Raw genomic sequence first — 14,732 nt, forward strand, 5'->3', positions numbered from 1 at the left:
GAACACTATCATGTAGCGCGTGCATATCTTCGTCTGATGACATTCATGAGGCGTGTTCAGAATATTGATTCTGGTTTGCAGATATCTCAGCGGGATTTCACAACGATGTATCTGATCTATTGCATTTCGTTGGAACATTTAGATTTATTCAGGCAATATGTCGTTGATATACACTTCCTAGCTTGTATAATTCCTCTGGTGACTATAGAGCAATTGCTGTTATACTCAGTGACAAATCAATGTTACTTCAAGGCGATGGTGGAAGAATGAGAGTTACTGACGTGCCAGTAGAAAACTTGTAATTAAATCGCTCATGATATTATATTGTCACATCATCATGTCAGTGTCAATCTGACTCCTGGTCAGATTAAAAAGCTTCAATCGAATTCAGAAAATAACTCTGGAATAAAAATATCACTAAAAAAAGATCAGATCACAGGTGGTCAAAATCAGCTATCATTGTCGGAACGTCAACTTAAACATTTCAATAGCATCAAACAATCATAATCAGACGTTAAAATCAATCTTTCTTCTGGTGCTATTAAAGGCTCAATTAAAACCAGTGGTATATTTCTACTTCTTGTAGCTATACCAGCGTTAATAGCTGTTTAAACTCCAGCTGTTGCCAAATCAGTCGCGCTCGTAATGGCATTAAAAAAGGCAACATGACAAGGACTAAAAAAGAGGGAGTGAACTAAGATAACCAGGAACGCCTTGTCCACACGGAAAAGGTCTGAGACTTCCAGGAACAGTTCGTTAGTTTTTCTAATGTCAAATTTTGATTTACATGATGCTGCTAAAAACATAACAAAATTAGAAGAGTGTTTGTGCGTGATCAGTTACCTTTCAAACCAAACAATATTGAAAGAGGCATTATCAATTTCAATAATAGTTCTTGTTCTGGCACTCATTGGGTTGCATACGCAATTGATCCAGGTGGAATTGTTTATTTTGATTCGTATGGGATAGCACCACCAAAAGAAGTTTTAAATTACGTAAACAAGATATTCAACATTACCAACATAAACAATAACCGATCCGCAAATATGTGGCCGTGAAGTAATTTCTGTACTCAACTCTATATCTTCATCAACATTACCACCTCATAAAGTCGTGCATGACTACACAAGTAGACGATTTAAATAGATCTTAAAGTATGGTAGTATATATTTACGGAAGATCTTCTTTTATCAAAGACAGTAAAAAAAAGATGATATTGATTTGTCAAATTACGAGACTAAAAATGAACTTGCCGATATTATGAACCTCTCTGGAGTTGACCGAGATGAAACAGTTGTTTTTCAAGATAAATACGGTGTTTTAAAGATGAGTAATACCAAATGGAATGACATAGTTGCTAGAGTTCTCGGTGCTACTACGGATAATATTTCAGTATTTACAGACGGCGGTATAATCAGAGACTCAAATATAATAATCGCAACTGTTAGAAATGAAATTGCAAAAACTGTTGCTAATCGTTTGCGATCTACCGATGATACAGTGACTGGTGAAGTCAGCATGAACCGAAATAAAATAGTAGTTGTAATAACTCCAACGTCTGCTGAAGTTGCCGTAACAAAAATATGTAGACAATAACTAAAATACAGTAGATACTAAGTTAACCATGCTGCGAGCTGAATATGACGTTCACCGTAGTAACTTTCGAAATTTTTATGAAGTCGCAGATGATTTCATCGAAAATACTTCGACTGTTGACGTTAAAGTCTCTGCAATTTACACAAAACTCGGATTTATTAAAACAGGTATATCAGATATTGAAAAGATTAGAAAAAATAGATGTTATAAATGGAATTCCTGATATCGTTATACAATTAATTTGATTAAAATTCATCCCTAGCAGAATACCAACATAGTATACACAGTGTCATCAAGATTCTCATCATGGTTACATCAAAATAGCACTATGGTTACATCAAAATAGCACTATCAAACATGCTGCAAATGTCACTGGTGTCTAATGGATGTCGGTGTTCAGCGGTGTAAAATTTAGTAGATTTACTACATATTCTTGGCGTCATTCAACCAATGATTGTTCTGAAACCGTGTCTATTGTGTTAAATAAACGAGACGAACAAACATTTATACTGGAATCATCTAATAAAAAATGTCATCCATGATTTCACATCAGAAATGCACCTCTCTACACCTTGGATGGTAGCATCAAATTCAGTTGGGTGGCTAGATTTGTATATTTGGGTGTCATCAGCATACAATTGGTGAGACACTGGATGATGATCCATGACACTTGAGAGCGACTGAGTGTACATAATGAAGAGAACAGGTCCAATAACAGACCGCTGTGGAACAACACAACATACATCAACAGGGCTGGAGTGTATTCCATTTGCAGATACAATTTGTGTCCTGTTGACCAAGTAGGACTTGAACCACAGTAAGGCTGTACCATGAATGCCAAATACATGCTGGAGACGGTGAAGTAATATATCATGGTCTATTGTGTCAAATGCTGCAGAGAAATAAAGGAGGGTGAGGACTAATCTTTCCGCTATCCAACGCAGAGGGAATGTCATTAACTACTTTTAGAAGAGTAGTTGTAGTACTGTGGCAAGGGCGATATGCAGATTGTACATTGCTAAAAAGGCTGTTTGAATTTAGATGAGATACAAACTGAGATTGAACAACCTTTCTTAAGGTTTTGTATATGAATGGGATAATAGAAACTGGGCGGTAAATCGTTATGGTCTAGTGTTGATTTCTTCAGCAGAAGCTTAAGAATGGCAGTTTTGAAAAATGATGGGAATTCCCCAGATGAGAGAGAGGTATTAATAACATCAGTTAGTGAAGGCAATACTGGATCTAAGCACTCAAGCAGCAGTGAAGTTGGAATTGGATGGACGTTCAAAGGACTTTTGGTGCACTCTTCATCAGGATTTTACGAACGAAATCCATAGAGACAGTTTCAAATGCTGCTAATGGTTGCCGCTCAAATTCTGTATCCCAACTGTATGGTGACGAAGAATCAATTGAAATTGTGGTGTCAAGCTTATCTCTAATGATTTGTACTTTGCCACGGAATACATTTATAAACATATCCGGAAGGTCGACTGGAGAGAAGGTAGTTGGAAGTGGTGTAGATGTGTTCCTTGACCTTAGCTTGTTAGGAATCTCGAAGATCTCTTTGCAGCTGGAACTTTCCATGATCTTAGTAGAGTAGTGGGCTGTTTCCGCTGCATGGACTATATTTGTGACATTCTTCTTAGTGGCTTTATAGATTTGCTTATGAATAGTGTGTCTGGTGGAAAACATAAGCCTCTCAGCTTTACGGCGGTCTCTTTTAGCAGTGCGAAGCTGGTCCCTAACACTGCTACACCATGGAGAACACTTTTTAATTGATACTCTGCACTTGGTAGCTGGTGCATGTTTGTCAAGCAATGAACGCAGGCAGTTATCGAGATGTTCTGCGGTAGGAGGTAAGCAGGTTGCTAGGTTAGCTTGGATGTCATGCATTAGTTTGGTTCTATTTATCATACGGAGGTTTCTCTTAGTAACAGATAAAGGTGGAGGGTTAGGGACTGATATGTCAAGATGGCATATAATGCAGAGGTGATCTGATGCAAGGTCGTGGGATACAAGGGAGGACCGTATAATGTTATCATCAGGTCTATGAAGAATCCAGTCTAAAATGTGACCATGTTTATGGGTGGGTTGGTTTGAGGTTGAAAACATTAATGGAATCTATGAGTTTTGATGTATTTGGGTTTCCTGGACAGTCAAAATGAAATTTGAAATCTCCAAGAATAATCAGGTTGCCACCTATCGAATTTCATAGTCCAGGAGATTCGGAAACTGCTCCACAAAGAGAGAGTCAGCGAGATTGTTTTTTCTACTAGGAGGTGGCGGTATAGGCAGAAAAAATGGACTGACCTTTGCTCCAGTGTGAGTGTAGTTTGGACTAGTTAAAAGGATGTGTGGTCGAATATAACAGAATCGTCAGAGAAACAGAATCTTGCGTCAAATGATATTGTGTTAGTTCCTGTCAGTGTTGTTGAGAGCGCGTTATCTATGGACAAAACTCCATGGACACTTGGATACGCAATATCGATTCATTCATCACAAGGATTAAGTATTTCTGAAACGCAAGTTTGGGTCGTCATGATCGTATCGAATGGTCAGATTTAGTTTATCTCGCAGTGTCTCAAGTCAGCTGCGGAGAAGTCTCCTAGACTTTACAAAAATAATCAAAGCCAGGAAACTAACAACGATATAGTAAGAAAAAGATAGTTATAAACTGTGAAAAAAAAATAAACGCGACTTTGATCTCACGACATTGAAACAACAACAGAATAATCATTGTCCAAGCTGTAACACTGTAATGTTGTGGCAATATTATAATAATAACCCAAGACAAATTACTGCAGACAGAATTAAAAATAGTCTTGGTTATACATGAGAAAATACGATGCTGACCTTTCTTGAGTTTAATCGACGTAAGGGGGCCAGCACCCCTGGTTCTTTACAAAAGTGATCGCGGTGATAATTGTTTGTCTTCGGGAATTACTTGTAATTCCTAGCGTACAAATCCAAGTTCAGGAAATGTTTAATCTAATATGTAGATTGCAGGTCTACCCGTAGCTGTTACAACGCTAGAAATTGTATGTGTTGTAATAATCCAAATAGGACCAGTCGCTCCTTTTTACCATCTTCAAGTTCACCAGGTTCGTAGATATATATCTTACAGTCATATTACCTAGTACTGGTTGTTTTGAAAAGTTGCGTCGTAGTTTTGCTGTGTGTTTTGTATGATTCCCCTGGTGAATTTCATAGCAGTTGTGCGATTAATTTCGTTATTTAACACTTGGTAATCTTGAAACTCATTCACGAGATCTATTGTTTTTCTGAATTATATCCTTTGCATATTGATATCCAAATAATCACTCGGCAAGTGTTCAATTAAATCGTTCAATAAGTGTCTGATCAAGACGAATTGTGGTATGTTCTCGTCTGATTTTGTCTTGATGTTTTTTTCATCAACGACAATAATGCACCAAGAAATTCCTTGCCAGGATCAACCTGCAATTGTTGAAGAAACCCCATCTGTAGATGATCTAAATGGATTTATTAATATTTTTATGGTATATGACGACATAATGCTGGACAAACAATCAAATCCAGCTTCAACATTTTCTACAGACGGACAAAAACACAGACGTGATTTAAGTTACTCAGCGATATACACAGCAATTTACATAAATACCTAAAGTGATTAGAGATAACTGTAATACTTTAGTTGTATGTAATTTAGTTGATACACATATTCTGCGAAATATTCATCAAACTTGGTGTAGCGGAGATATGGATATAATTAAATTTCAAATAAATTCATCTCGTGAGCACAATCTACCTCACACGGATTTATAACAATAAATTTACATGATCCTCGATCACGATATCGTGTAGGGTTTGATAAAATCTTTGGATGAGAGACTGATACTTATAGCAACAGAGGGGGTGCGACCTCAATGTGACGTCCGGCTGGTAAACACGCGCGCATACTTTAAGAAACAAAAAACACTAATGACAACCATAAGAAGCTTTATTTTTCCAAAAATGACCACCTCTGCCGCTACACTTCGCTACTGGAGTGAACCAAACTCACTACATCGAAATAACGTATGATATAACTAAAATACCCAAAGGTGTATGTGTGAGTGTCTGCGTGTGTCCGTGTGTGTGTGTGTACGTGTGTGTGTTTGTGTGAGTGTGTCCGTGTGTGTGTGTGTATGATTTGGATTTTTAACCTAGCTTTGATAAAATTTTCACCATATCTCTACTATGTCTGCAGTGTGGCAGTTTATAGTGATGTCTAGCACATAGGCATCATGCCACAGACATGTAGTATGATGTCCCATCCAGTCACAATATCCTGACACCAGGCTGACCAGTCCTAACATTAACGTCTTTGGCATGACTTGGTCGGGGATCGAACCCACGACATCCCGCATCCAAGGCGGACGCTCTAGTACTAGGCCACCGAAAGGGCCACACCCGCAGGTAACGATGAAAAAGGAACCGAAATCAGAGGACATTATATTCGAAATAATATGTAAACAATAAATGTACACAATTCCGTTACAAAGTTCATTATTTGTATTTAAAGTACTAGATGCATCACTTTCTGGAACGATAGAGGAATGGAGACAGAAATTGGTACGATCAAATGAGATCACTCTTTTAAGATGGATCAATATTTATCGAGTACTTCTCATATACTATTGTGTATTGGAGGAGTGATAGAGAGAGACATCTAATATATATATATATATATATATATATATATATATATATGAAGCAATGCCCTGACGCAACTCAGGCAGTGCTCTTTATTATGCTGCTGTAAAACTCCTTTAAAAGTTGTCTCCCTTTAATCTATAAAAGGTAAGACAACGCAGACTACCTAAGTGAAGGTCAAGCGTATGAATGAAGTTAAACGCCCCGTGAACCGTAATGTACTACTAACGAGTTAAGAAACAGACAGGGATGGTTGACAACTGATGTAGCGTCTACAGTTCATTCATTTTCAATACCGACTTTGATACTCTTTCCTGCAATGCGGCGTTTATTTTTATCTTATCAGGATATTTGTCTAGAACCCGGATGTCGTTAAAATTCTTGAGTCAAGTTTGTGTACCACGTTGGAGGACGTTATCAGATGAAATGTTATATTATCCAGCTTACAGTGGGACGCACAGGTATGTACGGTTTCTTTGTTTGATTTTAGTCCCATGATGAACTGACATCAAATCAAGAGTCTCTGTGAAGGACAGTCCATTAACTTCACGATTGTTTAGTACAATACTGTATACAAATTGTTTACTGTAACTAAAACCACCTCTCTTTAGTAAATGCACGTTATAACATTATGAAAGCTTTTCCATTAAGATAATACCAATACAATATGAGGGTTCTTTTAATACGTAAACATGGTTAAGATGAAAATTTGGAGAGAAAAAATCATGATATGCTGGCTATTTATGAAAGTTGCTTTAGGGAGAATGTTTAACCAAAAAAAAACATTAATTTTCTTTCAAAATGTTATCTTCACAGGAAATATTACTGAGAGTCAGTAATAAACATGTGTGGAGCTAATAATGAAAATATAGCGTTGTTTAAATCTAAACAACTATCTTTCATTTTGAAAATCATTGTATGTATACTCAATAGGAAACTAGTTGGTAAATATACCATAATAAAAATATATTTTAAATTTTATTTGTTTTTTAAATTCTTCGTATTATCTTTTACCTGCGTGCTATCTCTTCATTTTATATATTAATTGATGCAACTACTCAATCCTATCTAGTGTAAAGGACAATGCCAAAATACGAGCTGAATCATACTCAGAACGTTCATTGCCACTAGACACGACGATGATCATGTATGATCCCACTACCCCAGCCATTAAGAAAAACATTAGACGTTTGAGTTTTAGCAAATTCTTTTATTTCAACACATACTATGCAAATGTGATCGCGCATGTTCTTTTGATTCACTTAACTACGATACGCACTATAACGCTTGTACTGAATAATAGTAATTAAATGTGATACATTGGACTGGTTTCACCCTCTTGCCTAATGAAAATGCCAACACAAATGATGGGTAAATGAAGAAAAATGGGACAAATGGATAGCACATAAAATGTGTTGAATAACATAAAGTTATGCCATTCTATATCATATTAGTGTGGTGATTTTGTACAAAACCCAGGACTGGTTTGGGAAAACTACATGACTGTTGATAAGCCAAATGCAACGAAAGGTTGTAGATATTATTAACAGCCTGTACCTTAGATGTGTAGCGAAGTCTCAACGAAAACAAAAGAAAGAAGTTTTACTTGCCTTGAAATATTTTTTATTCATTTTGAACTGAGACACCAGGATATTTATTCCATGAGGGTATACATGTTTGCATCATTCTGGGGTATAGATTAGAACATGCAGGGACTATTAAGAAAGGACACTTCAAGACATAAGTCGGATGCATATATATTTTAAGGAAAAAGTATTATAGTAAAATGATAGAATATTCCAATAACCGGGAAAAACATGTTACTTTGTAATGTGAGCATTAAATGTAAAAGACAGTAAACGAGAGAATCTCAGAATTAGTGTACTAGATTAAATGTATGTGGAGTCATGACCATTAACACATAAGAGAAATACAATTGGACATAAAGGAAAGGAATTCTCGGAAAAAGATGACCGAAACTTGAATAAAGTACAATATCTGGTAAATAGACAGTCCTAAGAAATATAAATCTTAATGGAATTATAGAAAAATCAATTTCCAAAATGATCAATTATAAATATGAAATGATTCTCGAAAACTAAATAAATGCATTGGGATCTCACATAAAAGCATAACAAATAGCTTTTAGTTTGCAAGATCAAAACAATGTAAATAACACAATCTGATATTATTATATGCTCAATTTCTTTTCCCGTTAACTTTACATTGTCGTAGTCGTTCAATATTCCCCGATACTGAACGAGCGCGACAATACACATATAGCATTCACGTGAATAAAGGAACTACTTTCTTTTGTAAATAAACAATGTACTTTTGATTTGTAAACAAATCATGTACACTCGCGTAAGAGGCTCTTTACGTTGTGGTTGTTTAAATTTGTTTCTGAATGAACTAAAACATGTTTCGTGGACTGCAAAAAAACTAAAGCTGTCTTGACATTTTGCGTTGATACAATGTGTCGGATTTAGGCTAGCTACCTTATATAAATGACAGATTAGGTCCTTACAAATAACAAGGCATTTACCTGTTTTCTTTAGCTGGTGATAAGAATGGCAAAATAAAATATAGTTACAGTTTTACATCCTGAATTTCCTCAAAATGCTTTTTCTTAATTCTGCAAATCCGAATTACATGAGCCATGTTATTGGTTTTCAATCTGGATTACACATTCCAAAAGTGTGCTGTAATGTCGATGATAAGTGCAATTGCATCCTCTTTACTGCACTCTAAATGAAATACACATTCAATTCCATAGAGCCTTTTTGAAAATTGCAATTGAAAGACTTCTAATTTTTCCCACGTTATGATTTTAAACATTCAATGACAGAAACGGAAACACATGTGCAGACGTAAACAAGCTTCTCCCGCGTCACTTCAATCCGATGTATTTCGTGTATAATTGCACAGATGAATCCAGTCCAAAATCACAAACTTTCGTTGAATCGAAACAAAATACCAAAATATATTCACTCATATGACTGCAAATTTCAATTTTAACTAGACACGCCATTTTCTTTCGAAAGTTATGTCGAGCGCGCGACTAAGTTCAAATTTATCTGGGCGGAGCTATGTGCACATTAATAATGATGTCATTTTGTAATGTCAAATCTGCGCTTGTGTATTTAGTTTAGAAGACAGCATTCATTGATTTACGTTGTTTCTTGTAGTGTAGTTTGTTTATATAATTAAACCTTAGGTAGAATTAAAAAAATGAGGATATAATAAAAAGGTTACGGCATTTGCATGGGAAAATATGAACTCGTTTTGTCGGAAGGATATACTGCACTCACAAGTTCCTGCACTATTCATTCCGAAAACTCGTTCATATTTTCCCATACAAATGCAGTAACGATTATTATCGTATGCACATGGAGCTGTATTATTTACTGTGCTTTGGAACAACAGATATTGTATTCCAGAAAGATGTATAAGAAAATGGTTATTGATAAAAAATTACGACAATCAATTAGGACAAAAATTGCACTGTGAACAACGTAAGCATTCTTTAAAAATTTAAAAGGTTGAAAGTGATTGATTGATTCACTGATATCCCGTAGAGCTTCAAACAAAGATAGGAAGATTAAGAATTGTTAATATTTGGGTAAAACCAATATTGATGTATCAATTATTCAAAGCCAAGATATCATACCTTGTATATCTAAGTATATCATACGACACACTACTCGAGAAGTTGGAAGATTAAGAACACGATTAAAAGTAAATTTTAAAATAGTTTTGATTATTTTAATAAACATAAATAAAAAGGAAACAAGAAAACTAAAACTTGAATGGATTATAATTTGTATAGATTTTGCAAAATATTTCATTCCAATTTCTGCAAATGTATTGAAAACACACACACACACACACACACACATATATATATATATGCTTTGCAGACTTGTAACACAATTAATTAAATTCAGATGATAATGTAGACAAAGGAACGATATATTGTTTACACTGGCATTTTGATGCTTATGTTGACATTAGATAACAAATGAAAGGGAAAGTAAAACCAATCAAAAGAACAGAATATCACCATTGTACAAAATATACTAAGGCAAAGCTCATATCCCGCTACATTATTGTCGAATGCAAACGAGGTACCTATTAGCACTTCATCTGTACATGTGATGTACTTTAACATATTTACTAATGTACTAAAACTGGCAAGTTAGTGTATACAATATTGCTCTTTCGATTGTAAAATTATCACAGTATATAAACATGTATAAAATATCACAAGAGTATGGAAAGGTTTCTGTTGCTAAGTAACCGTCCATGTTTACGTATGAACACATAATTCTCTACAATGTTAATCATGTTTCTGAAGAAGAAATAAAACAAATAGCATACATTTCCTGCAAAATTTAAATGAAGAGTTTGAAGAGATATGCTTTAATGCTATTGTCAGTGATACCATATAAAGTTATTTCAATTTAATATAATGCTTAACATGTTATATGTATTGCTTCCCAGAAAACCACATTTAGATCAAAACAGTTCAAATGTAACATCAGCCTAAGGGAAACACCGGGTCCACCCTGCTGTAACGAAGGAAGTCTAAAGTGCGTATTTTCCCAGAAGTACATCTACCTTTTGAAATCCAGAAACTCTGGATTATGATCACTAACTCTAGACACATTGAACAATATCATTGGATTTTCTATCCAAGCAAAAACTACCATCCAACCCATCAGTACAAAACTGATGTCAACTTCCACGCAAGTTAGGATTTTGAACACAACCAAGTGACAATTAATTCCATTCAACAATAAAGTGCATATCACACATAACAGCTCTTTTCCCTTTAGGCGCCTAACACATCCCAAAATTGAGCTAACAAATTCTTAATCCACATTATAATATACGTCAATGATATGTTTTTGTCTAAAACAGTAGTAATCCGAGTTCAACATGAGCAATTCAATCATAATTAAGACACGCTGGTAAAACTCACTGTTAAAGGTCCAAAACAATTTAGCTTTGGTAAAGCCTAACGCAAACTAATTTTAAAGTTAGTCTCCAATTATACATATACATACATATATATATATATATATATATATATATATATATATATATATATATATATATATATATATATATATATATATATATATATATATAACAAACAAAACGTGCACTGGTCTTTATTTTTATGATCGTTGATATTAATAAGAAAACATTCTATTGCAAATATCATGAATGTTGTTGTCGCTATTACATTCCATACGTATTCTTATCATGGAGATAAAGTAACCAGTGGAGATATTATTTGACTCGGTACTCTCAGGCATGCATTCTTTAATATATACCTTGTTTTCAGATTTTAAAGCCATGTCTTGGTCAGACATATTCTTTTCGGGTAACCAAGCGAAAAAGGACGAAATAGCTAGATTGAGTGGCAAATTATTTTCCCTTGTAGACAATTGTTTTTTGGCGACAAACAAGTTGATAAATTGCATGCATAAGTATCTACCTGGACGGAACTTTGAGAATCTAGAAAGCAATGCCTCCAAAAGCATCCGAGACAACTGCGACATGATCATTCAAAGGCTTGGTGAGCTGGAGACTTACCTAGAGGAGAAAAAGAGAGATGTTGAAAAGAAAATGGATCCTGAACTCTTCAACATTCTTGTATCAACTGACACTAGCCATAAGGAGAAAATGAAGATTGCTAAAATGTCTTCCACAACTATTATTAGAATTGCTGGATCAGTGGAAGGGGTCTTTTTATGTGGGGCGATAAATTCTGGAAATGAGTTGGCAAATATCATTAGATCCCTAAGTGTCCTGAAGACCTGTGTGGAACCATTGGTTTCTTCGGGAGGCTATGCTAGTTTTTTGACTTATTTGTGGCATGTGATTGTGTCTGTCTTCACAGGAGCAGCTGAACGGGATCAACAGGATGATTCTTTGAATGATTACCGTGTTGTCGTGCAAGAGTTTCAACTAGCATTTGATCAATTCTTTGACAACATCAGCCTAGTGAAGGCATCACTAGAGTTGACGGCATAGTCAACGTGATTATTGGTATTGAAACATAGAAAATGACTTGTAATTCAAAAATAAAAAAATTTTGAATAGAAACCAAGTTAATCGTCATGTTTCTTTCATTGTTGTATAAAGTATATAATTATTGGCATTTTGAAAATCTTGGCCACCAAAACGAAATCAAGAAGTGTCATTAAAACAATTCCTTAATTTCATCATCATATGCTAATTTTAATTATCGATAAACATCGCGTATATCAATATGGAAACACCTTGCTTTAATCCTAACGGGGTCTTGAAAAGAAGCATATGTTTGTAATACAGTGGTGACTTAAATGTGTGATTTGTAGATACTTATAATTCAAATTCGAAGACTCACACAATAATATACCGAACTTAAAGGAAAGTGTTATCTTGGGATTCTAAACTAGTATGCCTGATAAATTAGAGAATTGTAATTCGTACTCTATGGGGATTCAAAACCAGGTCCGCTGGTAAATCGTACCCATCGCATGTGTTTCCCTTAGCAACTTGTATGTATGTATGTATGTATGTATGTATGTATGTATGTATGTATGTATAGGATGATGGATGGGTTTATGTAGACTTATGTGGGGTGTTTCGTTTCAGCTGAGTAACGAGTACATGTATTTGTAGAAATGTCAATGTTCCAGCATTCTGTTGGTTTTGACTGTAACCTGGGATAAAGCCGTAATCAGATAGACGCATGCAAATGTGTCAAATGAATTTTACAGTCACGGTAGACTGGGCAAGTAGATTTCACAACAGGCTTTAAATAAACGCAGAATATGGAGGACGCAAGCTGAACCTGGATAATGCACGATTGTAAACCAGTTATACTTTACAATCACAATATTAACATAAAAATATGATTTATTTTCAATGTTCCCGACGCTACAAAATACTCGAGGCGGGAACGTGCTGCTAGGTGAAGTTGCTAAGTGAAACACAACACTCACGAAATATTAACTTGCGTGCGTTATCGCGGATGACATTTTTGGAATCGTCACGGCAAATACTTGTTGATATTTTTGTGGTGTGAAACGTGACTATTATGGGCACGCTAATCGGCAGCCTTTTTTTTGCCATTTAAATATAAACCGGTAGGACTGGATGAGCTTGCAAATAATGTTGTTACAATTGAAATTACGAATACATCTCTGCATGTAACAAACTATCTCAACATAATTGTCAATCCGTGCTCGATGACTATCGATGATATCGTAAGTAGCGTGGGTGAGTTCGAAACGGTGGTGGACGAAATGTAAAATCGCTGACGACTTTGAACACAGTCTAGGAACCGAGGCGTTTGCAAACCAAATTAAGCAAATGATCTACAGGCAGTACATGCTTATTGGCAGATACCAGTCTGCTTGCTGGCTGTAATGGCGTATAGGTTTGACTCGGACACCTCGTATCAACTTCGCTTGGGGTGCCTGTGGATGGGCTTGTTTTGGGCGAGGATCGCCGATTATGTTAGCAGATTTAGTTTGCAAAATGATTTACGATCCCGAAGTGTAATCGCTTCCAATACCCACATAATCGTTCACGTTTGCAAATAATATATATTGTGTTTACTGAATCACATTGCTGTCGGGAGCATATATAAGGATCAAATTATCTGTCGCTGTCACTGCAAATTGGTATAGCTTGCTTTGACGGTGTATATTTACATTAACTTTATATATATGCTAACCAATTCTTCTACGCACATTGTTTTAAGTTCGTTATTGCATTATGTTTGCTGCCGAATATTTAGTCCCACATCACACGTGAATAATCCGCCGGCTTTTAACGCTAGGATACAAATTTATAAAGTCATGTTGTACTGAAATCATTGACCATAGATCTTTCAGCCGGTCAAAAAGCTCCATTTTATACTAATAAAGTCATTTTGAAATAAGATTATATACGACTATCCATTATGGGAGACTGTTTTTTCAAATTTGTTTGTAATACCTAACGGATCTAATACTTATTCGACATTTCTATAAAAAAAATCTAATTTAATTTATGTACGTCTCATTATGGGATCTAGTTATACTTTGTATGCTTTATTGATATTCATATACTGGTGAACGTTTTCATACCGACACAAATTTAATTGTGAAATTAGATGGGTCAAACATATCATTTTCTTATCTAGATGTTGCATGTACTCCTGATTTTACCAACTAATTGATCTTGAAAACGACAGCAAATATCACAATTTTGTTTAGTACGTCTCATCCACCGGATATTGTTTAAATTCGTATTAAAATTAAAGAACTGAAGAAATCAATGCATGTTGACTTTTCCCATGCCAACATCAAAATTTGTTATATACGCAGTCGGTCGCGAGAAACCTTTCTTATCAAAATGTTGCATGTACTTCTAACGCTATGACCCGAATGCGACGGTAAATATCTCACATAATTTTA

The 14,732-nt window shown here is 35.3% G+C and overlaps 1 protein-coding gene across 1 annotated transcript; it reads left to right on the forward strand.

Annotated features, from left to right (window-relative positions):
• Positions 1-6,419: 6,419 nt before the first annotated feature.
• Positions 6,420-12,391, forward strand: LOC149784753 (single-pass membrane and coiled-coil domain-containing protein 3-like). Its single transcript, XM_089933315.1, has 2 exons — positions 6,420-6,731; positions 11,624-12,391. The coding sequence occupies exons 1-2, from the start codon at positions 6,692-6,694 to the stop codon at positions 12,313-12,315; spliced, it is 732 nt and encodes a 243-aa protein (XP_089789441.1). The 5' UTR covers positions 6,420-6,691; the 3' UTR covers positions 12,316-12,391.
• Positions 12,392-14,732: the final 2,341 nt, after the last annotated feature.

This window comes from Sinohyriopsis cumingii, chromosome 14 (assembly GCF_028554795.1).
Source record: "Sinohyriopsis cumingii isolate HCF-2022 chromosome 14, ASM2855479v2, whole genome shotgun sequence".
Classification (NCBI taxonomy): Eukaryota; Metazoa; Mollusca; class Bivalvia; order Unionida; family Unionidae; genus Sinohyriopsis; species Sinohyriopsis cumingii.

Coding starts and splice junctions, on each gene's coding strand:
- LOC149784753 (XM_089933315.1), top strand. CDS start 6,692: ATGAAATGTTATATTATCCAGCTTACAGTGGGACGCACAG. Junction 6,732..11,623: donor GCTTACAGTGGGACGCACAG/GTATGTACGGTT, acceptor CCTTGTTTTCAG/ATTTTAAAGCCATGTCTTGG.